Raw genomic sequence first — 27903 nt, 5'->3', positions numbered from 1 at the left:
AGAGACTGGTAGGAAGTGCAGAAGCACGAGAGGGCTGGGTGGGCTCCCACAGGCAGCACCTGAAGGTGCTGGAGGATATCTCAGCTTTGGGGGTTACCACTGAGGATTTTGGGGCCTAACCACAGACTGGGCTTCCCAGTCCAGAGCACCAGAACTAAGAAAGGTGCTCATATAACATCTGGCTGTGAAAAGCACCTGGGTTTCTGTCTAGCAGGGAGAAGCATCTGGAAATGCAGGCACCCTCTTAAAGAGTCAATGCACAAAGTTTTATGTGTAGCCACGCATTTTGGGCTCCAGCAGAGGGAAGGCAGAGTGGACTGGAGCTGTGTGAGGAGAATCTAGGTTTGTGGGCTCTGAGATAGAGCTCAGAGGGCACCCCTCTGGGTTCCTATGCCAAGTCATTCCCCCAAACTGCAGAAGACATCTTTTTCAGGCAGACATTTTGCTGCTTTTCCCTGCTGGAAAACCTCTCACCTTACTCCATGGAGTTTCTACAGCCTGAGGCTCTTTAAGAGAATCAGATTAATTGGCCTATAGGCAGAGGCAGATCTCAGAGTGCTTTGAGTCTTTGCCTGATCTGCTTCTGAACCTGGGCCCTGGAAAAGCAGACTCTGGTGTGCATCTTGGTTCTGCCCAACCACACCCAGGCCCAGTAGAAGAGACCACACGCCGAGGGTTGTTGATGGCTCAAACAGGGTACTCAGGCCAGTCACAAATTGTATCTGACATGGGCTTGCACCAGAGACCCTCCAAAAAGACTGAGAGTCCTAGCAGATCTACCTAATACATAGAAAAAAACCACAAACTGGTAGCCAAAATGGGGAGACAAAAAACAAGCCCCAAATGAAAGAACAAGAGAAGTCTCCAGAAAGAGCTAAATGAAATGGAGATAAGTAATCTACCAGATACAATGTTCAGAATACTGGTTGTAAGGATGCTTAACAGCATGAAAAAAGATATGGAAACTATGAAGGAAACTAAGAATGACATAGCAGAAATAAAGAATACATTGGAAGGAATAAAAAGCAGATTATATGAAACTGAGGATCAGAGCAGCAAATTAGAAGACAGGTAGAAAAAACACACACAATTAGAGATCGAAAAAGAAAAAACAGTTGAAAAACAGGAGGATAGTTTAAGGGAGCTGTGTGACAACAAGAAACATAACAATATTCACATCATAGGACTGCCAGAGGAGGTTGAAAATAAGCAAGGGTTAGAGAACCTGTTTGAAGACATAATGGCATTAAACTTCCCTAACCTGATGAAGGAAAATGTCACACAAGTTCAGGAGGTACATAGAGTCCCAAGCGAGAAAAATCCAAAGAGGCCCACGCACAGACATATCATAATTAAAGTGCCAAGAATTCAAAACAAAGAGAGAATATTAAAGGCAGCAAGAGAAAAGCAATCTGTTACCTATAAAGGAGCTCCCATAAGGCTGTCAGCAGACTTCTCATCAAAAACTCTACAGGCCAGAAGGGAATGGCATGAAGTACTCAATGTAATGCAAAAGAAGGATCTGAAACCAAGACTACTCTATCCAGCATGACTATCATTCAAGATAAATGATGAAATAAAGAACTTCCCAGACTGCCCGGCCAGGAGTGGCTCAGCAGTTGAGTGTCGACCTAGGATCCAGGCGATCAGGGTTCGATTCCCGGTCAGGGCACATGCCCGGGTTGTGGGCTCGATCAGTGGCTCTCTCATCATTGATGTTTCTGTCTCTCTCTCTCCCTCACCTTTCCTCTCTCTGAAATCAATAAAGATATATTTAAAAAAAAAAAAAAAAGAACTTCCCAGACATAAAAGGCTAAAGGAGTTTATCATCAGCAAACCAGCATTGCAGGAAATGTTAAAGGAACTGCTGTAATTAGAAGTAGAAATAGAGAGAGAGAAAAAATACCCATAAAGAATTAAAATGGCAATAGATAAGTATCTATCAATAATAACCTTAAATGTAAAACAAGTCTCTACAAGTTTAAGAAGATTAAAATCATATCAAGCATCTCAGATCACAAGGGCATGAAATTAGAAATCAACTATATTAAAAACACTCAAAAAATTTCAAATACATGGAGGCTAAAGAACATGTTATTAAGCATGAATGGGCTATTAATAAGATCAAGAAAGAAAGAAAATACTTCCTGGAAACATGAAACTGAAGACACAACAACCCAAAAATCTATGGGACACCGAGAAAGCAGTGCTAAGAGGGAAGTTCATAGCACTGCAGGCCTACCTCAAAAAGCAAGAAAAATTTTTAGTAAACTATCTAACCCTACAACTTAAAGAATTAGAAAGCTCCCATGTGAAGGTGTCCTGACCAGGGCTTTTGTTTGCTGGGAGTTTTTTTTATTACTGCTTCAATTTCTTCAGTTGTTGTTAACCTTTTCGGGTGTTCTGATTATTCCTTATTCAGTTTTACATGATCTCACTCATATGTAGAATCTAATAAACAAAATAGATGGAGGAACAAAATAGATCCAGAGACATAGAGGCATGGAACAGACTGATGAATCTCAGTGGCAAGGCGGGAATGGGGGAGTGGGTGGGGAGAGATTAATCAAAGAACTTATATGCATATATGCCGAACCCATGGACACAGACAATAGTGTGCTAAAGGCCTGGGGGCAACTGATGTGGGTGGAGGGGATCAATGGAAAAAAAAGGGAGGGAGGTATCTGTAATACTTTCAACAATAAAGATAAATTTAAAAAAATATTAAGATATTGTGAATATGGAGCACTGAAGAAACATCATAGAGTCTGGTAAGAGAAGGGGGCACAGAAAGGGGGAGCACCCCCTGAAGCCTCTGCTGGGCTCTGAACCCCCAAGCTTCAGAGGCTGCAAAGTTCCCTCCGCTTGGGAGTGCAGACTGGCATTCAAAAGTGGGGATCCCAAACCCAGAGCAGAGGAGAAGGAAAGGAGTGTTCTGTGCAGAGGGCAGTGGGCCCAGGTGAGTGGTGTGCCCACAAGGAGGGGACAGTGTCTACCTAGCAAAACAAAGTTTCTAATGGCGGCCCACGATCAGCGTCTAATGCTCAGGGTGCTGACCATAGAAAAGGCAGTTCCAAAGTGTGTGGCACCCAAGTAGTAAGGGACCAGAAGTCTGAAATGAGCAGCCACATACAGGGACCCTCTGTCTTCTTGCAAGGCATTGTGTTGAGCCCCAGAAAGCATTTAATCTGAGTGGAGCAGGGAAGGGGAAGAAAGCCCTCCCACCCTGAGTTCCTAGTGGGGAGATTCTGGGATTTTTTGACCAGCCCTGAGGGATGCAGTGGTGGAGTACGTGGAGCCGCCCTAGGTTTACTGAGATCAGCATTGTATGAGAGCTGAGTGGAGCTGACTTTGTGTCCCCTCCTGAGGGGTGCCTTGGCATATGGGTGTTGGGACCTTGCAGGGCAAATTCTCTGCTTGTGTGTTGCTTTGTGCATGTTTGAGTTTTTGGTCGCTGAACTGGCTCTGACCTTCCTGGCTTGCATTGGACAGAAAGGACAGTGAAAGCTGGAATTTGTTTCTGCATAGTAGAGTGTTTGAGGTGGGCGCCTGGTGCGACCAGCCAACCAGATCTGGGAAGGAAGGAACAGAGCACACCTACCTCTCCTGCAGTTGAGAAGCACCACCCCCAAAAAGAAAGGGCTGGTTCAGCTCACTGCAGCCCCAGATACCCCCAGCAGGGCACAGTCCAGAGGGGGAAGGGAGAACAGCTCACAGAAAGACATTACAAGAATAAGACTCTAAGGCACTGTTGTTTGGGAACTGGAGAAAAAACTGAAAACCCTTGTTGGGGGCTGGGTAGGAAAAGTGCTCATTGGAATGTTTTTTAATCAAACTCACTGAGCCCAGGCTGCTGGAATTGTCCATACAGAAAAGGCAGCAGACTGAAGCCAACCTGAAACTACAGCAGGCCATTGTATGTGAAACTAGAATTGGAGGATAGGGTAGAGACTGAGGAGCTTGCTGTGGAGCAGAGACTAACTCACTCACAGTGAGTGCTTGACAGTGATACCTCTAAGAAAGGGGAGTGATATTCTGAGCTACACTAGCCATCTTGCATCCTAAAGAGTCTACAGAAGACTCTGGAATAAGAGCAGGCAACTGCAAGGTTACAAAATACCTGACAAGAGGAGGTGGTCCACAGAGAGCCTCATATCAACCAATTACCTAAGTACACCAGAACCAAACCTAGATAGCAACTCACAGTGGCTGATACACAAGTATCTCCCAGGAGAACAGAAATCAGCATACAAAACAGGGAGATGTAGATGACATAAGTGCCTAGAAGAAACTCACGTGACTGACAGTCTTATTTATTTTTCTTCTTTTTAAATTTTACAATTTCTTTAAAATTTTTAATTCATTTTTTCATTAAAAGAATTTTGTTTTGCTTAGCATGTTTTTTGTTTTGTTTCTTTGTTTTGTTTTGTTTATTTGCTTTGTTTTGTATTATCCTTGCTTCTACTATCAAGATTTTCTTGATATTCCCTGCTTAATTTCTGGGAATTTATCATTATAACCAACAAGTTTACTGCTTTTCTCTATAGTTTCCCCCATATCTCTTACTAGACTCCCTCACTGCCCTGGCTCTATCTCTCTCAATCCATTGGCATAACTTTTCTTTCTTCTTTCTTTCTTTCTTTCTTCCTTCTTCTTCTTTCTTTCTTTCTTTCTTTCTTTCTTTCTTTCTTTCTTTCTTTCTTTCTTTCTTTCTTTCTTTCTTTCTTTCTTTCTTTCTTTCTTTCTTTCTTTCTTTCTTTCTTCTTTCTTTCTTTCTTTCTTTCTTTCTTTCTTTCTTTCTTTCTTTCTTTCTTTCTTTCTTTCTTTCTTTCTTTTTCTTTCTTTCTTTCTTCTTTCTTTCTTCTTTCTTTCTTTCCTTTCTGTTTTTTTGTTCAATTGACAGTTTCTGTTATTCTCTTTATTGTACTTTTATTTTTTCATTTTCAACTATTATCCTATTCCTATTTTTTCCCTTAATTTTTTGCTTGCCCTTCTTTCAGATTCTTTTCTCTGCCCCTTTTATCTCCCAGTAGCTTTGTTATTTTTTAAGTTTTAGTTTATTATTATTATTTTCTGAATTTTTGTCACTATTAACAACAATGAACTTTTCTCCCTCTAGCTTTACTTTTCCTTCTCTCTCTTTTTTTTTCTTTTTACCTTTATTATTGTTATTATTCCTTTAGATTTTCTGGTCTCCCTTCACTCATCCAGTACTATTTTCGCTTGGGTTGTTTTCACTGTAATCGTCAAGACACTTAGTAAGATACCCCTTGCTTCCTGGAAGTTTAGTTGTGTCATGTCCTGCCTTGCCAGCACCCCGTACAACAGCTTACATGATGAGGCTGGGAATCAGACACACAGTTAGCCAACCTGAGAGGAGAGTCCTCCCCAGCATCAGTCATCAACAATCTAGACCTAATCACAACAGGAGAGCCCAAAGAACCCACAAAAGGGACACCCACAAAAGGGAGATGCCTAGAGCAAAGAGCTCAGAAGTATAATGAAAGCACACCTCTGTCTCCACTGGACTCACACTACAAAATCCCTTCCATTTAGACTGGGAAACAGCAATATATCTAATATATAGATACAAACACTAAGAGCCATAAAAATTGGGAGACAAAGAAACAACCCTCAAACTAAAGGAAAGGAAATATCGCCAGAAAAAGACATCAATGAGATGGAGTTAAGGAAGTTTTCAAAAATAGAGTTCAGAGTAATGGTTATAACGATGCTCAAGGAAATTAATGAAAAAAAGGCACTATGTGGTAAGGTCAAGGAGTTTAGTGAAAGCATGAAAAAACAGGTATATATCATGAGCAAGAATCAGGTAGAAATAAAGAATACTATATCTGATATCAAGAATACACTGGAAGGAATTAAAAGCAGGCTCAATGAAGCAGGGGATAGAATAAGTGACTTAGAACATAAGGTAGAAAAAAATCACTCAATCAGAGCAGCAAAAATAAAAACACTTAAAAAGCATGAGGACAGTCTAAGGGGGCTTTGGGAAAACATGAAGGAAAACAGCATTCTCATTATAGGAGTGCCAGAGGGGGAGTAAAGAGAGCAAGGGATAGAGAACTTGGTGGACGAAATAATGACAGAAAACTTCCCTGTCCTGGAGAGGGAAAAAGCCACACAAGTTCAGGAAGCACAGAGGGTTCCAAACAAGGGTGACCCAAATTGACCCACTCCAAGACACATCATAATTAAAATGGCAAATGTGAAGGACAAAGATAACATTAAGGGCTGCAAGAGAGAAACATGCAGTGACCAACAAGCAAACCCCCATAAGGCTGACAGCCGATTTATCAATAGAAACTCTTCAGGCCAGAAGGGAGTGGCATGAAATTCTCAAAGTAATGAAAAGCAAGAACCTGCAAACAAGACTGCTTTATCCATCAAGGCTATCATTTAAAATTGAAGGTGAAATAAAGAGCTTCCCAGACAAAAAAGGCTAAAGGAGTTCAGTACCACCAAACCAGCATTGCAAGAAATGCTGAAAGGGCTGCTCTAAGACAAAGAAAGAATAGTAAGAGAAAGGTACATCAGCATAAAGGGGGAAAATGGCATCAAATAAGGATATATAACAGTAACTTTAAATGTAAATGGAATAAATGGTCCAATCAAAAGACACAGAGTAGCTGAATGGATAAGAAAACAGGACCAAATATATGCTGTCTACAAGAGACCCACCTGAGAGCAAAAGACTCATACAAAATAAAAGTGAAGGGATGAAATCAAATATTCCATGTAAATGGGGGGGAAAAAGGTGGAGTAACAATACTTATTTCTGATAAAGCAGACTTCAAAATAAACACCATTAAAAGAGACAAAGATGGTCACTACATATTACTAAAGGGATCAATCCAATGGGCAGAAATAGCCCTTATAAACATATGTGCACCCAATATAGGAACACCTAAATATATACAAAATTTCTTGGGGGACTTCAAGGGGCTGATTGACAGCAACACAATCATAGTGGGGGACTTTAACACCCCACTGTCAGCATTGGACAGATCATCAAGACAAAAAATCAACAGAGAAACACAGACCTTCAATGACTCACTAGAGTTAATGGATTTTAATTGACATATACAGAACATTTCACCCAAAAGCAGCAGAATACAAATTCTTCTCAAGTGCACATGGAACATTCTCAAAAATAGACCACATGATAGGGCACAGGTTAAGTCTCTAGAAATTCAAGAAGATTGAAATCATATCAAGCATCTTCTCAAATCACAATGCTTTGAAACTAGCAATCAACCACTATAAAAAACTCAAAAATATTCAAACACATGGAGGATAAATAACATGTTATTAAACTATGAATGGGTTACCCATGAGATCAAGGAAGAAATAAAACACATTATGAAAAAACAAAAATGACCAGACAACAACCCAAAATCTATGGGACACAGCAAAAGCAGTCGTGAGTGTGAAGTTCCTAGCATTACAGGCCTATCTCAAGAAACAAGAAAAAGCTCTAATGAACCATCTAACACAACAAATAAAAGAACTAGAACGAGAACAGCAAGAAAAGCCCCAAGGAAGGAGAAGGAAGGAAACACTAAAGATAAGAGCAGAAATTAATGACATAGAGACTAAAAAAACAATACAAAAAATCAATGAAACCAAGAGCTGGTTCTTTGAAAAGATAAATAAGATTGATGCACCTTTAGCTGGAGTCACCAAGAAACAAAGAGAGAGGACCCAAATAAATGAAATCAGAAATGAAAGAGGCAATATAACAACCGACCCAACAGAAATACAAAGGATCGTAAGAAAATACTATGAGGAACTATATGCCAACAAACTGGACAACATGGATAAATGGAGAAATTCCCAGAAGCATACAACCTTCCAAAGCAGAATCAAGAAGAGGCAGAAAACCTGAATAGGCCTATAATAATTAATGAAATTGAAGCAGTAATAAAAAAATACCCAGCAAACAAAAGTTCTGGACCAGATGGATTTATAGGTGAGTTTTACCAAACATTCAAAGAAGAATTAATACCTATTTTATTCAAATTATTCCAGAAAATTCAAGAGGAGGGAAAACTCCCAAACTCTTTTTATGAGGCCAGCATCATCCTAATTCCAAAACCAGATAAAGACACTACAAAGAAAGGAAATTGCAGGCCAGTATCCCTGATGTACATAGATGCTAAAATCCTCACAAAAATACTAGCAAACCAGATCCAGCAATATATTAAAAAGATCATAGACCACGATCAAGTGGGATTTATTCCAGGGATGCAAGCCTGGTATAACATCCACAAATCAATAAATATGATACCTCACATAAACAAAATGAAGGACAAAAGTCATATGATCATATCAATAGATACAGAAAAAGCATTCGACAAATACCAATACCCATTTCTGATAAAAACTCTCAGCAAAGTGGGAATAGAGGGAACATACCTCAACATAATAAAGACCATATATGACAAACCTACAGCCAACATCATACTCAATGGCAAAGACTAAAACTATTTCCTCTAAGAACAGGAACAAAAAAGGGGTGTCCATTTTCACCACAGTTTTTTTTTTTTTTTTTAAATATATCTTTTATTGATTTCAGAGAGAGGAAAGGAGAGGGAGAGAGAGAGATAGAAACATCAATGATGAGAGAGTCTGCCTCCTGCATGCCCCTGACTGGGGATAGAGCCTGCAACCTGGGCATGTGCCCTGACCGGGAAATAAACCCCGATGGCCTGGATCCTAGGTCGACGCTCAACCACTGAGCCACTCCTGGCCAGGCCACTTTCACCACTCTCATTCAACATAGTACTGGAAGTCCTTGCCATAGCCAGCACACTGGAAGAAAACATAAAAGGTATTGAAATTGGAAAGGAGGCAGTAAAACTGTCATTATGTGCAGATGACATGATATTGTATGTAGAAAACCCTCAAGACTCCACCAAAGTACTACTAGATTTGATAAACAAATTCAGCAAGGTAGATGGATACAAAATCAACATATGGAAATCTGTGGCATTCTTATTGACCAACAATAAACTTTCAGAGAGAGAAACTAAAAAAACAATACCATTTACCATTGCAACTAAAAAAATAAGGTACCTAGGTATAAACTTAACCAAAGTTGTAAAAGACCTGTATTCGGAAAACTATGTGACACTGAAAAAAGAAATAGAAGAAGATATAAACAAATGGAAGAATATACCATGGTCATGGATTCGAAGAATTAAGAGCATTAAAATGTCCATATTACCGAAAGCAATTTATAGATTCATTGCAATTCCTATTAAAATAACAACAGCATATTTTACAGATCTAGAACAAACATTCCAAAAATTTATATGCTACCAAAAAGACCCTGAAAAGCTGCAGTCATCTTGAGAAAAAAGAACAGAGTGGGAGGGATCACCTTACTGGATATCAAACTACTTCAAAGCCATTGTAATTAAAACAGCCTGGTATTGGTACAACAACAGACATATAGACCAGTGGAACAGAACAGAGACCTCAGAAATAGACCCAAGCCATTATGATCAGTTAATATTTGAGAAAGGAGGCAAGAGCATCCAATCTAGAAAAGACAGTCTCTTCAATGAATGGTGCTGGGAGAATTGGACAGGTACATACAAAAAAAAGAAACTGGAACACCAACTTTCACCATACACAAAAATAAACTCAAAATGGATAAAAGACTTAAATGTAAGTAATATAACTATAAAAATCCTGGAAGAAAACATAGGCAGTCAAGTTACAGACATCTCATGTAGTGGAATTTTCACTGATACATCTCTTAGGGCAAGAGAAACAAAAGAAAAAATAAACATATGGGACTACTTCAAACTAAAAAGCTTCTGCACAGCAAAATAAAGCAGCCTGAAAACACAAAGGAACCCTACCGTCTGGTAAAACACATTTTCCAATGATGTATATCTGATAAGGGGCTAATTTTCAAAGTGTACAAGGAACTCATACTCCTCAGCAAGAGGAAGACAATCGTATTAAAAAATGGGCAAAGGACCTGGATAGACATTTCTCCAAAGAGGACATACAGATGGTCAAGAGACATATGAGAAAACGCTCAATGTCACGAATCATCAGAGACATGCAAATTAAAACCACAATGAAGCATCACTTCACACCTGTAAGAATGGCTACCATCAACAAATCAATAAACGATATGTGCTAGTGAGGATGTGGAAAAAGGGGAACCCTAGTATACTGCCAGTGGGAATGCAGACTGGTGCAACCACTATGGAAAACAGTATGGAGGTTCCTCAAAAAATTAAATATGCAGCTACCTTTTGACCCAGTGATCCCACGTTTAGGAATATATCCTAAGAATCCCAAAACACTAATCAGAAAGAATATATGCACCCCTATGTTCATAGCAGTGCAATTTACAATATCTAAGATCTTGAAACAGCCCAAGTACCCATCAGTAGATGAGTGGATAAGAAAGCTGTGGGACATTTACACTATGGAATACTAGGCAGCTCTAAAGAAGAAGGATCTCGTACCATTTTGAAGAGTATGGAAGGACCTGGAGAATATTATGCTAAGTGCAATAAGCCAGTCAGAGAAAGACAAGTATCACATGCTCTCACTTTTATTTGGAATCTAAGGAACTTAATAAACTGATGAACAGAATAAATTCAATGACATGGAAGCATGGATCCGACTGATGAATCTCAGATAGATGAAGGAGGGTGGGTGGGTGGAGGGGAAGAGATTAACCAAAGAATTCATATGCATATATGCACAACCCAAGGACACAGACAATGGTGTGGAGAGGGACTGGGGAGGGGTGTCGGATAAGGTAGAATAGGTCATTGTGGAGAAAAAGGGACATCTGTTATATTTTAAACTAAAAAAAAAAGTTAATGCAGTAATGTAAGGGAGAGATGCTAATTACAGAGATTAGAATCTTGCCATTGGTACTGGAGACAACTATATGGATTTCACAATTATTTATGAGGTAAAGAAATCAGGACTTGTTAACTGATTGAATGTAGGAGATGAGAGGGAGAGATATTGAAAATGATTCTACAGGTATTTATGTGTTTTGCTGGGAGAATGTTGTACCATCTAATGACATAGGCACATAAGGAGAAAAACAGACATGAGTGATGTAGTAAGAGGGTACAGCTGATTAATTTTAGCTATTTTGATTTTAAAGTGCATGTGAGACATCTAAGTGGGGCTTTCTTAAAAGACACTGATATAGATTAAAGAGCACTAGTATACAAAGAGATGAGATGAGTCGAGAGCATATAGACAAGAGAAGAGGACCTAGGATGCAACCATGAGAATGTTCAACATATAAGAAATGAGAAGATAAAGAAAAGCTTAGGGTAGGACTGAGGGGTTTTGTCTCATGGTTTTTATTTCCTTTTTTACAGGAGGTGAGGTAATGTTCTGAGAGGGAAAAAGTAAGGAGATAGGAAAAGGAAAGGCATTTGAAATAGGAAGAGCCTGAGAGACAAGAATGAATATTTTCAGTAAGTAAAACAGTGGGCTACAGGCAGAACTCCCAGGAAGACCAACAATTAGGGGACAATGAGAAGAAGGAAGCCAAGAATGAGACAAAAAAAGTGCAAATTTTAGGTTGAAGGAGATCTAAGATAGTATTGGCATCACAGAACAGTTAAGAGTGTCCAAAAAGATAAACAACTGAAACAGAAAGATCTACTAAGATATAAATTGAAAATGATCTATGGAGTTTGGTAATAACATAAGGAAAATAATTTTCCAAGAAATAATGAGCTAGACTGTAAAGGACTGCAGAATGAATGAAATATAAAGAAGGGGAAGTTTGGATAAGAAAGGGAGGATAGGATAACTAGAGGGAGATGAATATGTCATTGGACTAATAAGGAGAACCAACTAAGAAAAAGATTTTGAAGATTAAAGAAAAGAGTAGTATTTTAGGAAGGATAGGGAAGAGAATAAAATCAAGCATCAGAAAAAAAAATGGCCTTAAAGATGAGAAGAGACACCTTTTCTGAGACTGGAGGGTAACGGGCAAGCATTGGTAAAGTTATAAGTCAGAATGTGGTGGAAGGTTGGGAAACTGACAAAGATCAGAATATTAAGATTATCCAGCATGAAGTAAGAGGCCAAAAATGAGGCTGAAATTAAGGGGTGGTGTTGAAAACAGAGAAGCTTTGGAATAGTGGTTGAGAAGAATGAAAATGCTGGCTAACAATGAGAATAAGGCACTATGTATCTAGCTGAGTTGGAAACCATAGATTTACAGTGCTACTACTCTGCTCATTTGTGTGACTTTTTCCCAGTAGACTTTAGAAGACCAGGTATAGGATCAGAAAATGCACACTGTAAGATTGATCTGGACCTATGATTTTTCTGGTGGGTATAGCAGAAGTATGGTACACTAGTGATTAAGATATTTAGATGATCAACCAATAGGTAGGGAAGGGGAGACCAGGAGAAAATAGAGACAAGTGTAATGGGAGGAAAAAGAGAACTGAAGTAATATGTAGCTATGACCAGAGATTGGGATTTTTTGAAATGGAGCATATCTCAGGTGATTCTAAAGTTTGGTCCTCGCTCTTCAAATTGACAGGCTAAAGTAGAGGTGGAGGGAAATATTACTGGTGCTATGGATATCAAAGAAATTTGAGGCTAAAATGTTTCAGGGCACTTACTCCATGCTGAAATCTAGCCCTCTAGCAGGAGTTTGCAAAGAAGAAGAAGAAGAAGAAGGCTGTGAGCCAAGCATCAAAGTCTTCAATGAATGAATTAGAGCTCCTGGGAGATCAATATAGCCAGACGGCATAAGCCTCAAAAGAGAATAAGCTTTCTCATGTGAGGGGAAGAGGAATGGTCTTTTTATATTTTATTTTTTTATTTTATGCTTACTATATATATTGATAGGCAGAGACTATCTGTATGACCACATAGGGTGTCAAGTATAAGAAAGTTTATAACACACATGAGATTATTTTCCATATATAACCAACTCCAAAGTCAAGTGACTGGAGACCTTTCAGAGAAGCTTCACAGCAGGACTTAGTGCCATGTTGGATTGTGTTATTGGAGAGTCAAAAATCACCTCAGACTTTCTATCCTAGGACACTAGGATAACAGTGAAGTAATTGAGACATATAAGGAAGGTGGAAAGATCTGCTTTTCTTGGGAGAGGTAAAACGAAGGGATGGAAACAAAAAGAGGTCAGGTTTGCATTGGAAGTGGAAGTGATAAAGATGTTTTATAGATACTGAGACTAGAATTCTTAATACCTCCTTAGAGCTTAGCCCAGTGTTTTTTATAGAGTAGGTACCTTAAAATTTTTTATGATTGTTAGGAACAAAAAGTAAAGGTTTGGAGTATTTTCCAAAGAGGCAATAATTGCAGCCATATAAATAATTTTATTACAAAGGAGGCAGCTCTAGAAAACTAACACAGGGTGTAAATACAGAAAGACAAGAGTATAAGACTAAGTACACAAGCCTTAGGAGGGTATGAGAAGAAAGGAGTACTAGCAGAAAAAACAACAGAAGGGATGTTCAGAAAGAAAGCACAGATAATCAGGAGGCTGCAGTATCATGATAATGAAAAGTGCTTCCAGAAGTAAGGAGTGGTTAAGTGTCAAATAACATCATTTATTAAGCATTTGTTCATAATTAAGATTAATAGCAGTTTTGAAACCAAATTGAACCAAGTTCATTCTATACTTTTTGAAGCCTAACAAAATACATGATAAAGAATAAAGTCGAGGGTTCCAAGATGGTGGTTGACAAGGCCTGATGGAGGCTGAGAGTGTGAGTGGGTGAGTGTGTGTGGGGCATCTGTCCTTCAGTGCAAGAGCTCCCAGGGGTTCGGGAGCTCATGGCAGAGGAGCTGCCGTTGCTGCAGCGCTGCTCAACCGGGGGCTTCTCTCTGATTGAGAGTAGAGAGTACACCATTTTGGAGGATCCTCAGGGTCCTCCTTGGGAGAAGGCTGCGGGGAGCACCGACCCAGCGCCTGAGGCCACAGATCGGTGCATGGAACCCGCAGGTGAAGACTCAGCACTACCCCCACAAGCCTGACGCGGTGACCTGGTGCTCATGAACTAGGGCCGCTGGACAAACACACTGCTTCTCAGTGATGCGGGGCACACAGCCTCCCTGCCTGCCTCCCTGCCAGGGGTGCCTCCCTGACAAAGTGCCTATTGCCGGCTTGACTGCCACTTTGAGGGGGTCACTCAGCTGGCCGGCCTGCCTGCCCACCTGCCTCCTTCACAGGGTCGATCAGCCGGCCTGACTACCTGACTGCCTGCCTCCCTGAGGAGGTCGCAGAGCTGGACTGCCTGCTTCCCTGCCAGTGGCACCTCCCTGAGGTGGGGCACACCACCAGCCTTCCTGCCTGCCTCCTTGACAGGGGTGCACAGCTTGCCTGCCTCCCTGCCAGCAGTGCCTTCCTTGACATGGTGTAAGGCTTGCTTGCCTCTTGGCCTGACCCACCTCCTTCAGGAGGCACTCAGGGCATGCCTGATGGCCTGCCTGCCTGCTGTGCTTCCTTGACAGGGTGTGCACAGCCTCCCTGCCTGCCTGCTTACCTGCCTCCATGACTCCTTGACAGCGTGACAAGTACCTGACTTACAGCCTTGATGTAGGGCATCTGGCTTTGCCATTGTGACCCAACACTTCCCAAACACACAGGCCTGGCATTAGGACTTGGTTGATGGACTGGGTGCCCTGGGACTACCGGAAAGAGGCCCAGTTCAAGCCCTGCAGCCTTGAGCTACTACCCCCGGACAACTGGCACAATAAAATGGGAAGACAAAGAAACAACACCCAAATGAAAGAAAAGGAGAAATCGCCAGAAAAGGAATGAAATGAAAGGGAGGCAAGCAATTATCAGATATAGAGTTCAAAATAATGGTTATAAGGATGCTAAAGCAACTTAAGAATCAAGTGTAAATGAAGAATGACATAGCTGAAATAAAGAAAACACTGGAAGGAAGCAACAGTAGATTAGAAGAAGCTGAGAACTGAATCATGGAATTAGAAGACAGGGTAGAAAAAAATCACCCAATCAGTGCAGCAATTAGAAAAAAAATTTAAAAAGCAGGAAAATGGTTTAAGGGAGCTTTGGGACAACATGAAAACGTAACAATATCTGCATCATAGGGGTGCCAGAAGGAGAAGAAACCAAGCAAGGATTAGAGAACGTGTTTGATGAAATAAGGACAGAAAAATTTCATAACGTGGTGAAATGAAAAGTCACTCAAGTTCAGGAAACACAGAGAGTCCCAATCAAAATGAACCCAAAAAGACCCACATCTATACACATCATAATTTAAATGGCAAACATTAAAGATAAAGAAAGAACTGAAAGCAGCAAGAGACAGACAGAAGTTTCCTACAAGGGAGCACCCATTAGACTGACAGCTGATTTCTCAACAGAAACACTTCAGGCCAGAAGGGAGTAGCATGAAGTATTCAAAGTAATGAAAAATAAGGGACTGAATTCCAGACTATTCTACCCAGCAAGGCTATCATTCAAAATTGAAGGTGAAATAAAGAGCTTCACAGACAAAAAAGGCTAAAGGGGGTTTATTACAACCAAACCAGCACTTCAAGAAATGCTAAAGGGGCTGGTGTAAGAAGAAGAAATGAAGAGGAAGAGAGGAACACAGAAATAAAGAAAGAATGCCAATAAATAAATACCTATTAATAATACTTTAAAAGTAAATGGCATCCATGCTTCAATCAAAATATGGTAGATGAATGCATAAGAAAAGATGACCCATATATATGCTGCCTACAAGAGGCCCACCACAGAACAAAGGATTCACACAGGATGAAAGTGAAAGGATGGGAAAAAACTTTCCATGAAATGGAAATGAAAAAACAAAACAAAAACTGGGTTAGCAATACTCATATCTGACAAAATAGACTTCAAAATGAAAGCCATAACAAGAAACAATGAAGGTCACTACATAATACTAAAGGGATTGATCCAACAAGAGGCTATAGCCCTGGTAAACATATGTGCAACCAATATAGAAGCACTGAAATACATTAAAAAACTTCTAGAGGACTTTAAGGGAGAGATTGACAGTAATACAATCATAGTAGGAGATTTTAACACCCAACTGACATCACTGGATAGATTTTCTAGACAAAAAATGAAAAAGAACACAGTGATCCTAAATGACACACTAGATCAGATGGAATTAATTGCCATTTACAGAACATTCCACACCAAAGATACAGACTATACAATCTTCTCAAGTGCACACAGGACATTCTCAAAGATAGCCCACATGTTAGGACACAAAACAAGTCTCTACAACTTCAAGAAGATCAAAATCATAAGAAGCACCTTCTCAGATAACAATACTATGAAATTAGAAATCAACTACAATATAAACACTAAAATACATTCAAACACATGGAAGCTAAGTAACATGTTATTAAACAATGAATGGGTTACCAAAGAGATCAAGGAAGAAATAAAAAACTTCTTGGAAAAAAACTGAAAATGAACACACAACCCAAAATCTATGGGACACAATGTAAGAAGTCCTGAGAGGGAAGTTCATAGCACTACAGGCCTACCTCAAAAAACAAGAAAAACTTCTAAATAAATTATCTAACCCTACAACTTAAAGACTTAGAAAGACAGCAACAATAAAAGCACAAAGTAAGTAGAAGGAAGGAAATACTAAAGGTCAGAGCAGAAATAAATGACATAGTCTTAAAAAAACAATACAAAAGATCAATGAAACTAAGAGCTGGTTCTTTGGAAAGATAAACAAGATTGATGAACCTTTAGCCAGACTCATCAAGAAAGGAAGAGACAGGACCTAAATAAACAAAGTAGAAATGAAAGAGGTGAACTAACAACTGAACGAACAGAAATACAAAGGACTGTAAGAAAATACTATGAACAACTATACCAAGCTGGACAACCTGGATGAAATAGACAAATTTCTAAAAAAATACAACCTTCCAAAACTCAATCAGGAAGAGTCAGAAAACCTGAATAGGCCAATAACTACTGATAAAGTTGAAGCAGTAATCAGTAAACTCCCAGCACACAAAAGCCCTGGTCCGGACAACTTCACAGGGGAGTTTTATCAAACTTTCAAAGAAGAAATAACAACTATCCTCCAGATATTCCAAAAAGTCCAAGAGGAAAGAACACTTCCAAGCTCTTTTTACAAGGCCAGCATTAGCCTAATTCCAAAACCAGATAAAGACACTACAAAGAAAGAATTACAGGCCAATATCCCTGATGAACATTGATGCTAAAATCCTCAACAAAATATTAGCATATCGGATCCAGCAATACATTAAAAATATCATACGTGATGACAAAGTAGGATTTATTCCAGGGGTGCAAGGCTGGTACAATATTTGCACAATAAATATGATACATCACATAAACAAATTGAAAGACAAAAATCACATGATCATATCAATAGATGCAAAAAAAGCATTCATTAAAATCCAACACCCATTTTTGATAAAAACTCTCAGCAAAGCGGGAATAAAGGGACTATGCCTCTTCATAACAGAGGCCACATATGACAAGTCTACAGCCAGCATCATATTCTATGGGCAAAAACTAAAACCATTTCCCCTAAGAATCAGAACAAGTCAGGAATGTCCACTTTCACCACTCTTATTCAACATAGTGCTGGAAGTCCTTGTCACAGCGATAAGAAAGAAGAAATAATAAAAGGAATTCAAATTGGAAAAGAGGAAGTAAAACTATCATTATTCACAGATTACATATTGTACACAGAAAACCCCAAAGACTCCATGAGAAAACTACTAGATTTAATAAATGATTTCAGCAATGTAGCATGATACAAAATTAACACCCAGAAATCTCTAGCACTTTAATACACCAACAGTGAGCTCACAGAAAGGAAAACTAAAAAAGCAATCCCGTTTACCATTGCAAAAAAAAAAAAAAAATTAAGATACTTAGGAATAAACATAACCATGGAGATAAAAGACCTGTCCATGGAAAAGTATAGGACGTTGAAAGAAGAGATAGCGGAAGATATAAACAATTGGAAGAATATACTGTGTTCATGGATTGGTAGAATTAACATCATAAAAATGTCCATACTACCCAAAACAATCTATAAATTCAATGCAATTCCTATTAAAATACCAATGGCATACTTCACAGATCTAGAACAAACACTCCAAAAGTTAAAAGGAACAAAAAAAGACCCCGAATAGCCACAGCAATCTTAAGAAAGAAGAACAAATTTAGATGGATCACAATATCAGATATCAAGTTATACTACAAAGCCACTGTATCCAAAACAGACAAAACAAGTGGCACAAGAACAGACATATAGATCAGTGGAACAGAAACAGAGAACCCAGAAACTGAACCAAATCTTTATGCTCAATTAATATTCGACAAAGGAGGCAAGAGCTTACAATGGAGTAGAGACAGGCTCTTCAACAAACGGTGCTGGGAAAATTGGATAGGTACATGCAAAAAAATGAAGCTAGACTACCAACTCACACCATACACAATAATAAACTGAAAATGGATAGAAGATTTAAATGTAAGTTGTGAAACCATAAAGATCCTAGAAGAAAACGTAGGTAGCAAAATCTCAGACATCTCTCATACCAATGTTTGCCAATACATCTCCTAGGGAAAGGGAAACAAAGCAGAAGATAAACAAGTGGGACAACATCAAAATAAAAAGCTTCTGCACAGCGAAAGAAACCATCAGCAAAACAAAAAGGGAGCCCACTGTATGGGAGAACATATTTGCCAATGATACATCTGATAAAGGGTTAATTTCCAAAATATATAAGGAACTCATACTACTTAACAAATGAGGACAAACAATCCAATCAAAAAATGGGCAAAGGACCTAAATAGACACTTCTCCCAAATGGAAATCCAGGTGGCCAAGAGACAGATGAAAAATGCTCAAAGCCACTAAGCATCAGAGAGATGCAAATTAAAACCACAATGAGATATCACCTCACACCTGTCAGAATGGCTACCATCAACAAATCATCAAATGACTGGTGCTGGTGAGGATGTGGAGAAAAGGGAACCCTAGTACACTACTGGAGGGAATGCAGACTGGTGCAGCCACTATGGAAAACAGTATGGAGGTTCCTTACAAAATTAAAAATGGAACTGGCATTTGACCCAGTGATCCCACTTCTAGGAATATATCCTAAGAAACACAAAACACCAATTAGAAAGAACTTATGCACCCCTATGTTCATAGCAGTGCAATAGCTAAGATCTGGAAACAGCCCAAGTGCCCATCAGTAGGTGAGTGGATAAAAAAGCCGTGGTACATTTACACCATGGAATACTATGCAGCTGTAAAAAAGAAGGATCTCTAACCTTTTGGAACAGCATGGATAGACCAGGAGAGGATTATGCTAAGTGAAATAAGCCAGTCAGAGAAAGACAAGTACCACAGGATCTCACTCATATGTGGAATGTAATAAACTAAATAAACTGATGAAACAAGATAGATACGGAGATATAGAACCATGAAGCAGTCAGACAAATTTCAGAGGGAAGGTGTGGGTAGGGAGTGGGGGGAGAGATTAATCAAAGAACTTAGATGCATATATAACTGACCTATGGACACAGACAATAGTGTGAAGACCTGGGGGGGGGGAGGGTAGATGCCTGGTGGAGAGGTTTAATGAGGGGACATCTGTAATATTTTCAATAAAGAAAAAAAAAATGAATAAAGTCACCATTTACTGGCCAAAACAAATCTTTAATATAAAGTTTCTGTTGCTGAGAATAAGGATACATACCTTGAACCACAACATCTGGCTTTGGTACTGTTGCAAATCTACGATTCAGGGGATCAATTTCTCCAGGAGCTAAAAATCCCTAAAGAAAAACCATAAAAATACAAATTATTATATTTCAAAAAGCTAATGGTTGAGGAGAAACAACAGACCAGTGCCACAACTCTGTACCATAACGGGTAAGAAGCAGTCATGAGATGGAAACAAATATCTTCACACTATGAAAATGTTTGAACTCCTGAATTCTTATCCAAATTAATTTTATCTGGAGTTAATTTCTAGTGGCCACCACAAATCCTTTTTTTGGAAACAGATAGGGTATAAATGATAAACAAAGTTTTCTAGTTCCACTTCTACCATCTCTGGATTTATATGATTAGACAATCAGACCACAATGCTTATTATCAATATTTTAACTCATTAGTCCTGTTGATTTCTCATTTATTCATGTATTTGCAATGCTTTCTGCTCACCAGATGTCTTTTCACTTGATTTGAGTTTCTGTCTTTAATGAAATGGGGTGAACTCACCTGTTTTGCCCTTAAAAAAACCATCTCCTTTTTTCATACTATTTATTTTATTCGATTTGAATGAGAAAATCACCCGTTATTGTTACATAATGTCAACTATAGATAATCAAACCTTCATGCTTGTGAACCCTGAGAAAGAAGATACCTACCAAGAAGGGCTCCTGGTGGCTAACTGGGCTTAAATGTAAAAGTAGAGCCTAGCTGCTGTTTCTAAATAGGGGCCCTTCACACTTCAGGGAAAAGTCTTCACTGAACTGCCTGCCTGCCTGCACTGTGTTCCTGCATCTGAGCCACCCCTTAGAAATGAGTTCCCGGAATTGTACTTCAACCAATAGGACTGAGACTTTACCTAGTCAATCAGAGCTGCACAGCTATATCCCCCATCAGCACCTTCACTGACCAATCAGTGTGGCTCCATTCTCACCAATCAGGACAGTGCCTTTTGGACCAATCAAACTAAGGATTTGGAGTCCTCATTCACCTGACGACAGACCAATCAGGGACCATGGGTGAGACTTCTCTCTTTGTAAGTCACTCCCCTCTGACTAGGAGAGTGCACTTTCCCTTTTCAAGGAAGTCTGAAGACCGTGTTTCCCTGACTGGAGCTGAAACACTGAAAATTAAACACTGAAGACATCTCAGAGGAGCAGAGCAGGCAGAGCAGAACAGAGTGAAGAAGACTAGTGTAGAAAGGAGCAAAGCAGGCAGAGCAGAGCTGAGCTGTCTAGCAGGAGCTGTCTGCCTTGCCCTAGGGCCGCCTGCTGTTTCACAGCTGTGCTACTCCATAATTGAGCTATAACACTATTCAGCTGGTCCACAACCATACTATTCACACAGCTGTGCTGTATCACAATTGAGCTGTTTGTACTAAATAAAGTTACGTTCTTCACAATACCCCAAATTGGGGATTCTTGTTGGCATTGAATTGGCACCAAAAACCATAGACCTGAAACTCATAGTGATGTAGGCCAATCATATCTCAATAGAACTGGGAAAAACAGAACAAAAATAGCTGCAGAAAATCAACAGTCATATGTAAACAGGTCATAGAGTCTGGCTCAGAAAGAATACCTAAGTCCCACCCTATATCCTCTAAGAGCCTGGGTTATGGCTCACCATAGTAACCTACAATGTAGAAATATATTTGTCAGTAAATATATTTGTCTGAAAAACTTTGAGAAAGATAACCCTTCCTATATACTCAAAATGTCACAAATAAGCTGACAGAAATTCCCAAGTGCCCCATTAAGAGCTGTCTCAACAGAATTTAATATATGAAACATTTAAAAAGCCCCTTACCAAAAAACAAACAAAAAAATAAATAAAGACTATGGTGTTCCAAACCATGTCATGGTTCCTATAATTATCTTATCAGTTTATTCAATTAAAGAATGAAGCATTATGTTGCTTAGAAAAATTAGCACTTAAATCCATTATCAATCATACTGTCTAAGCACAACTTCATTCGTCAGTCACCAGGCAAAGCACTAGGGGGCGTTTTGAAAGGGAAAGATCTAGGGCCTGATCCCAGAGCAGCTGCAGGTACAGTGCCAAGGTAGGAAGCCCTGGGGAACATGAAGGACACGGTTGCCAGGGGGAAAGATTTTGTCAAGGATTGGTCATGCTCCCATTCTAATGACCTGAAGGAAAATATATAATTAAGGCAGAATACAAAAGACAAAAGACTTAATGAGTTACTCACAAATCTGATTACTATGGTGACTAAAGCAGAAAAAGAGCCTTGAATTTTCTCCTTACCTCTGCCATCAAGGTTCCTAAAATGTATAAAGACTGACCCCACATATGAGGCAACTTGCCCATAGGGACTCGGTCCACAGTGTGAGGATTTTGATATTCTTCATCAACCTAAAAGATAAAAGGGCCACATGAAGGGTAATAGAATGTTTAAAATACCAGACAACAAAAAGGCTGAGTCTGGATTGTTATTTATACCCTATATTTAATTAATTAATTAATTAATTAATTAATTAATTAATTAATTAATTAATTTTTATATGTCTTTATTGATTTCAGAGAGAGGAAAGGAGAGGGAGAGAGAGAGATAGAAACATCAATGATGAGAGAGTCATTGATTGAGCCCGCAACCTAGGCATCGAACCCTGAGCCCTGACAGGGAATCGAACCCTGATCACCTGGATCCTAGGTTGACGCTCAACCACTGAGCCATGCCTGGCAGGGCTATACCCTATAAAATAGTCACATATGCCATATACTGAAAAGTCAAGCACTATTATTACAATGTAGGGCAGTGTTCCTCTAACTGTATGTGGATACAAATCCCCTAAGGATCTTGTCCAAAGGCAGATTCTGACTGAGTAGGTGTGGGGGAAGGCCTGATATCTGCATTTCTAACAAGCTCTCAGGTAATGCTGTTGATGTTGCTGGGAGCTTATTCCACCCATCCCCACCAGAATTGAAGACTGCATCTCTCCTATGGCTAATACTCTTCTGCAATGGAGAAGAACAACAGTATTCCCAACTGGCATTTTGGAAAAATGCAAACCTACTTTATTTTTCAAGACTGATCTACTCAAACAATCCCAGGTTACTGGCCTCAGAGCAAAGAATATCAAATTCTGAGAGTTCCCAGAGAAAGAACATCACTCTGGCTTTGCCTAATGATCTCCACATCATTCTCAACCTTAAGGTTTGGTCTTTTTTAAAAAAATCAACCTCTGAACAATTAATTTTATTTTTTTGAAATTGAGTTATGGTTGATATACAAAGGGCTATACATACTTAATATATGCATCTTGGTATACACCCTTGAAACTACCACCATAAGGTTTGGTCTTACCCTTGTCTTGCTGTGCAACAATGTCATAACTGCCTTCAAAACTTATTTTCAAGGGAACAAAATTTTATTTTTATTGTCTTATACCTAAAGACAAACTTTTAGAACATGAAAATCAGAAGAAGGTAAAAATTATTTGACTGAAACGAGGCAGTCCTATCGAGGTACTGCTCTTCTTCTCCCAGCAGTGTCTAGCTCACCTTGTCAAGGGGAACACTGTACAGCTCTGGCAGAAGTGGGACTCCATTTTTGCCCTTGATGAGGACTTCTTCAAGAGCTTCTCTATATTCTTGAACCTGTAGGTATAAGAAAGGGAAAAAATAATTTGTAGAGAGTTCCCTTTGGAGACCTAGGGGAAGGCTGTTGTCAAAGATGGTCCTGTTTAAAAAGAACGTATTCACCTAGTAAAAGAGAGAAAAAAGGGAAGTAGCATTTACTACATGCTTACTGTAGACCAGATACTATGTTAGGAGTTTTGCATACTTTAAAACATTTAATTTTAATAACCATCCTAGGAGGTGTGTATAATTACAGAGTTTTTACAGGGAAATTAAGGCTCTAGGAGTTTATGAACTTGTGGAAGATCACACAGTGAGAGCAACGTTGAGTCCAGATTTGAGTCCAAGTCAGCCTGCCTCCACAGGCCTATTTTTATTCACTATGTACTACCCTAAAGATAGTTTCTTCACTTTCCATGTACTGGCTTTTAATACTGTATTTTCCCTGCCAGATTAAGTTTCTGTTATGGTCAGGTTTACATGTTTTTGCTTAACAATTTGCTGTAGATTAGTAATATGTAAAAAGTAAAAACACTATAATTTATGGTGGAAAAAATATATAGTCAGTTTTACTATAACAGTTGTTTTGAAAACAAAAATTTATTTCAATGCATATGATATATTAGGGAAAAATTTTAGTATAAAATGGATTTCACATACACTCATGCACCATTTCAACTGAGAATACATTTAGCTGAAGTAAGCCATGAAAGATTACACAAAACATATATGTGCACATAGTTCAGGAGGACAATAAATCACACCCTCCACATGTGGTATTACAGATTTCTATCTGATTTCAGATAATTCCCTATCCACCACTTCTGGCTGCTCTTTTTCCATGGCCACCCTAGCTGAATGGCTCTGTGCCTTCCCTTCTGTTTAATTCCCTCTCTTTCTTCTCACCCTATTTTCATTCTTCTGCTCTGTTCTATGCTTTTGTCTTTTCTCTCGCTCTTTTGATAGCTGTCTTATCTTCCTACAGCACACAAGGTAGTAGGCATGGGAGACAGGGTAAGCTGGTGGGAATGTAGATGCACATATCCAAAAGCAAATTCCAAGTCTTTTCCAAGGTACAAGTGTCATATCTATTGTATTTCTTAACCACTTAACTTGTATAAAGCTGTGATAGTGTTTTTATTAGGGTCCTAACATTTTATATGTATTTCTAACCAACTTTTTAAGTGTTGTGCCCCAACCCTATTTTCCCACAAGCCCTATAGCTTTTATTCCTCAAATATTCAGAGCATGGTAATTTTTAAGAAACATATATGTCTCATTATAGTTTAACTGACTCTACCTTGCACTTACAACATGTCTTTATCTGTGAAATTCAAAGAACTTTAGATATATCTTTTTCTTTAATTAATAGAGAAAATCTATTTTTATCATATGCACAGAGGAACTGAACAATCCAATGACAATACTTGGATTATTCAATGGTCAGTAGTGAAGCCCTCCCAAAAGAATTCCAGCTCTTCCAACTCCTCCCCCTTCCAAGTTCAAATAACCTGAATGTGCTTTATACTTAGTAGGCATATTTGATAAATAAATCTCTTTTTGAGCAAGCAAAGTTTTTAATAAACCATTTCGTGAAATTTCAGGAGGACTGAGAAAAATACTAAAATCAAATCAGTGTGATCAAAATAGGGTAGGTTATTTTTATTATAGCTTATCTTATTTGCTTGCTCAAAAATGGATACTTTATAATTTACTAAAATTTAGAGTAAAATTGCACTTTGTGGTCCCAGAAACTTTGGTGAAACTCTATTATTTAAACTCATATTGGCAGTTACAGATTAATATTGGCCAAAGCATTCAAATTACACGAAATTGTATTTTAGGTAGCCAAGTATAAGTGACTTCCAAATGTATTGGATTTATGTCCAAGTTTAGACTATAGCCAATTTTTGGTGCCAGACACTAAATTTACTTGACTAAGATTCCCAATCTCACCGTTTTCTAATGATGATTTCTAAACTACTTTATTCATGTAGCCAAAAAAGCAATGATGACCATGTTTTGGGGGGTGGGGTGAGGACAGGAATGAGTGGATTGTTGGGGTTTTTGGGTTTTTTGGGGGGGAGGAGACTAAATTGAAGACCATCATATCTAAGATTTATTTTTTTAAAAGATATACAAAGTCAGGAAATAAATCTGAGTACCTCTAATTACTGTGGCAAGTAGACAGAGCTTGCTATTTTGCTTTCTATGTTTGTTAAAAGCAAAATGTTAGACATGGCAATACCAGGTCTTCCAAATCCTAACCTAGTGCCCTCAACTATTATTCTCTAGGAGAGAACTTTATCTCCTCCGTATTAAGGAAGAGTTCCACAGGGTTGGCACAACCATTAACTGAAAGAGGAAGACATAATAAGAACATTACGCTAAAAGGCTCTTTCCTCAGTGCATTACCTGTTCTGCATTTCCAGTGAAGACCCCATCAAGGATAAAGTATGTCCAGAACAACGGCCATTCACACTCTATATTTTCAAATAACTTCAGTTCAGCGGGTTCATAGTATAGACGATTGGGATCCTGGTAAAAGGATAATAAACACAGTCTGTCTTATCACTCCAAAGACAGATATACATCTTTAGAGCAGAGGTATTACACTATAGCCTTTCACTATTGATAGTGTGCTTCAGAGAAGGCAGAGCACGTACATATTCCTCTGCCTTAGCAAGAACTTTGTGATGTGACTTCTAACTACTAGAACTGGGATAATGATGACATTATAGGTAGGTGTATGAAGAAGTGAGATTAATCTGTAATAAACTTGAGTTTGATTTTATACGTTTTAGGTAGCAGGAGAAAACAAACAGAAATGTTTAGAAGACAGTAAGAGATGAGGGTTTGGGAATCATTCCCATGAGTGATACATGAAGCACAAATTATAGATGTAGTACCTATATATAATAAACAAATGGCCCAAGAACAGAATCTTGGAAAACCCTCACAGTTGGGTGAGTGAAAGACAGAAAGAGGAAAAGAATTAGGATAGTATAGTGTTGTAGAAATTAAAATAGAAAAGAATTTCAAGAAAAAGTAGGGATAGGTAACAGTGATAAGTTAAGGAGAATAAGTATTGAGGAAAGGCTATTGGACTGGTCACTCAGATGACTATGATGATGTTTCAGAGCATAATTTTAGTAGATTGGTAGGGGAGGAAGTCGACAGGGCTAAAGAATAAAGTTAAAGAGAGGAAGTAGACCAGAAGAGTTTGAGCTCAATAATTTAAAAATTATTATTATAATGGCTCTCAACCAGCAAATCTAATACTTAAATTATGTTTATAGTCCCAATGAAAGTGCTTCTTATTGATCATTCATTCCCTGTAATAATAATTAATTTTCTCCACTGATATTTCCAAGGAGAATTTTTCACAAGTGTAAGAAAAGGAAATTAATTTTTAAGATAACTGTTTACAGCTAACAAACTGCAAAAGGTAGAAGGGGGACAGAAAGATTTACTAATGGAAATATTTTTCACTGTATCATTATTAAATAATTGGGAGGAAAGATAATTTGAGGCTATGCAAAAATTCTGTTTCTGACAATTTGGAAGATGTCAGCAGATTGAGTGGAAGCTACACTGACACTCTCCCAGCACAAAACTGGAATTACAACTAAAATATAGACAAACCATCCTGAATAATGAACTGCAACTGAAGACTACCTGGAGAGAACCCTCATAACCAAGGACATAAAGCAGAGACTGCATAGAGACTGATAGGAAGCGTGGAGGCATGAAAGGGTTGACCTGGCACCACAGGCAGCAGCTGAAGTTCTGGAGAGATGTCTCAGCTGTGAGCTGTTCCCACTGAGGACTCTGGGGTATAAACCACAAGTTAGGCTTCCCAGCCCAGAGCACCACAACTGAGAAAGGTGGCCATATAACATCTGGCTGTGAAAAGCAGCAGGGTTTCTGTCTGCCAGGGGGAGACTGCTGGAAATGCAGGCACCCTCTTAAAGGGCCAACACACAAAGCTTCATGTGCAGCCACTCACCTTGGGTTATGGCGGCAGAGGGCAGAGTGGACTAAAGCTGTGTGAAGTAAATCCAGAGATGCTGGTTTAGGGGATGGAGTTCAAAGGGCAGCCATCTGGATTCTTGCGCTGAGTCATTCCCCCATGTGGCAGAGGTCATCTTTCTCAGGCAGACATTTACTGTCCAAACGGCTTTTGCCTGAGGGGGGAAGCAATTTCCCCACCCTGTTGGAAAACCCTGTGGAATTTCTACAACCTGAGGCTCATTAAGAGACGGAATAACAATCAGCCTCTGGATGCTTTAAGTCTTTGTCTGATTTCCTTCTGGACCCAGGGCTTGGAAAAGTACAACTTGGTGCACGTCTTGGTCCTGTCCAAATGCGCCCAGCTCCCAACCACATAAGAGGGAACCACAAGCTGTGGAGTGTGGGAAGCTTCAAACAGGGTACTCAAGGCCAGTCACAAGACTCAGGGTAGCGTCTGACACTGGCCTGCACCAGAGACCTTCCGAAAGATTGG

General features: G+C 39.1%; 1 protein-coding gene across 4 annotated transcripts in view; it reads right to left on the bottom strand.

Annotated features, from left to right (window-relative positions):
- Positions 1-27903, bottom strand: part of PHKA1 (phosphorylase kinase regulatory subunit alpha 1) — a 208119-nt gene that overhangs the window by 102931 nt on the left and 77285 nt on the right. For all 4 annotated transcript variants that reach the window (XM_016217630.2, XM_016217631.2, XM_016217634.2 and 1 more), the window contains exons 10-13: positions 25812-25934; positions 23319-23414; positions 22062-22169; positions 19777-19855 (exon numbers count right to left, since the gene is read on the bottom strand). In XM_016217630.2, the coding sequence (XP_016073116.1) occupies positions 19777-19855; positions 22062-22169; positions 23319-23414; positions 25812-25934 (406 nt within the window). The remainder of the gene's footprint in view (positions 1-19776; positions 19856-22061; positions 22170-23318; positions 23415-25811; positions 25935-27903) is intronic.

Source organism: Miniopterus natalensis, chromosome X (genome assembly GCF_054644295.1).
Source record: "Miniopterus natalensis isolate mMinNat1 chromosome X, mMinNat1.hap1, whole genome shotgun sequence".
Lineage (NCBI taxonomy): Eukaryota > Metazoa > Chordata > Mammalia > Chiroptera > Miniopteridae > Miniopterus > Miniopterus natalensis.
Note: the sequence above shows the minus strand (reverse complement) of the source record. Positions and strands in the feature narration are given on the sequence as shown.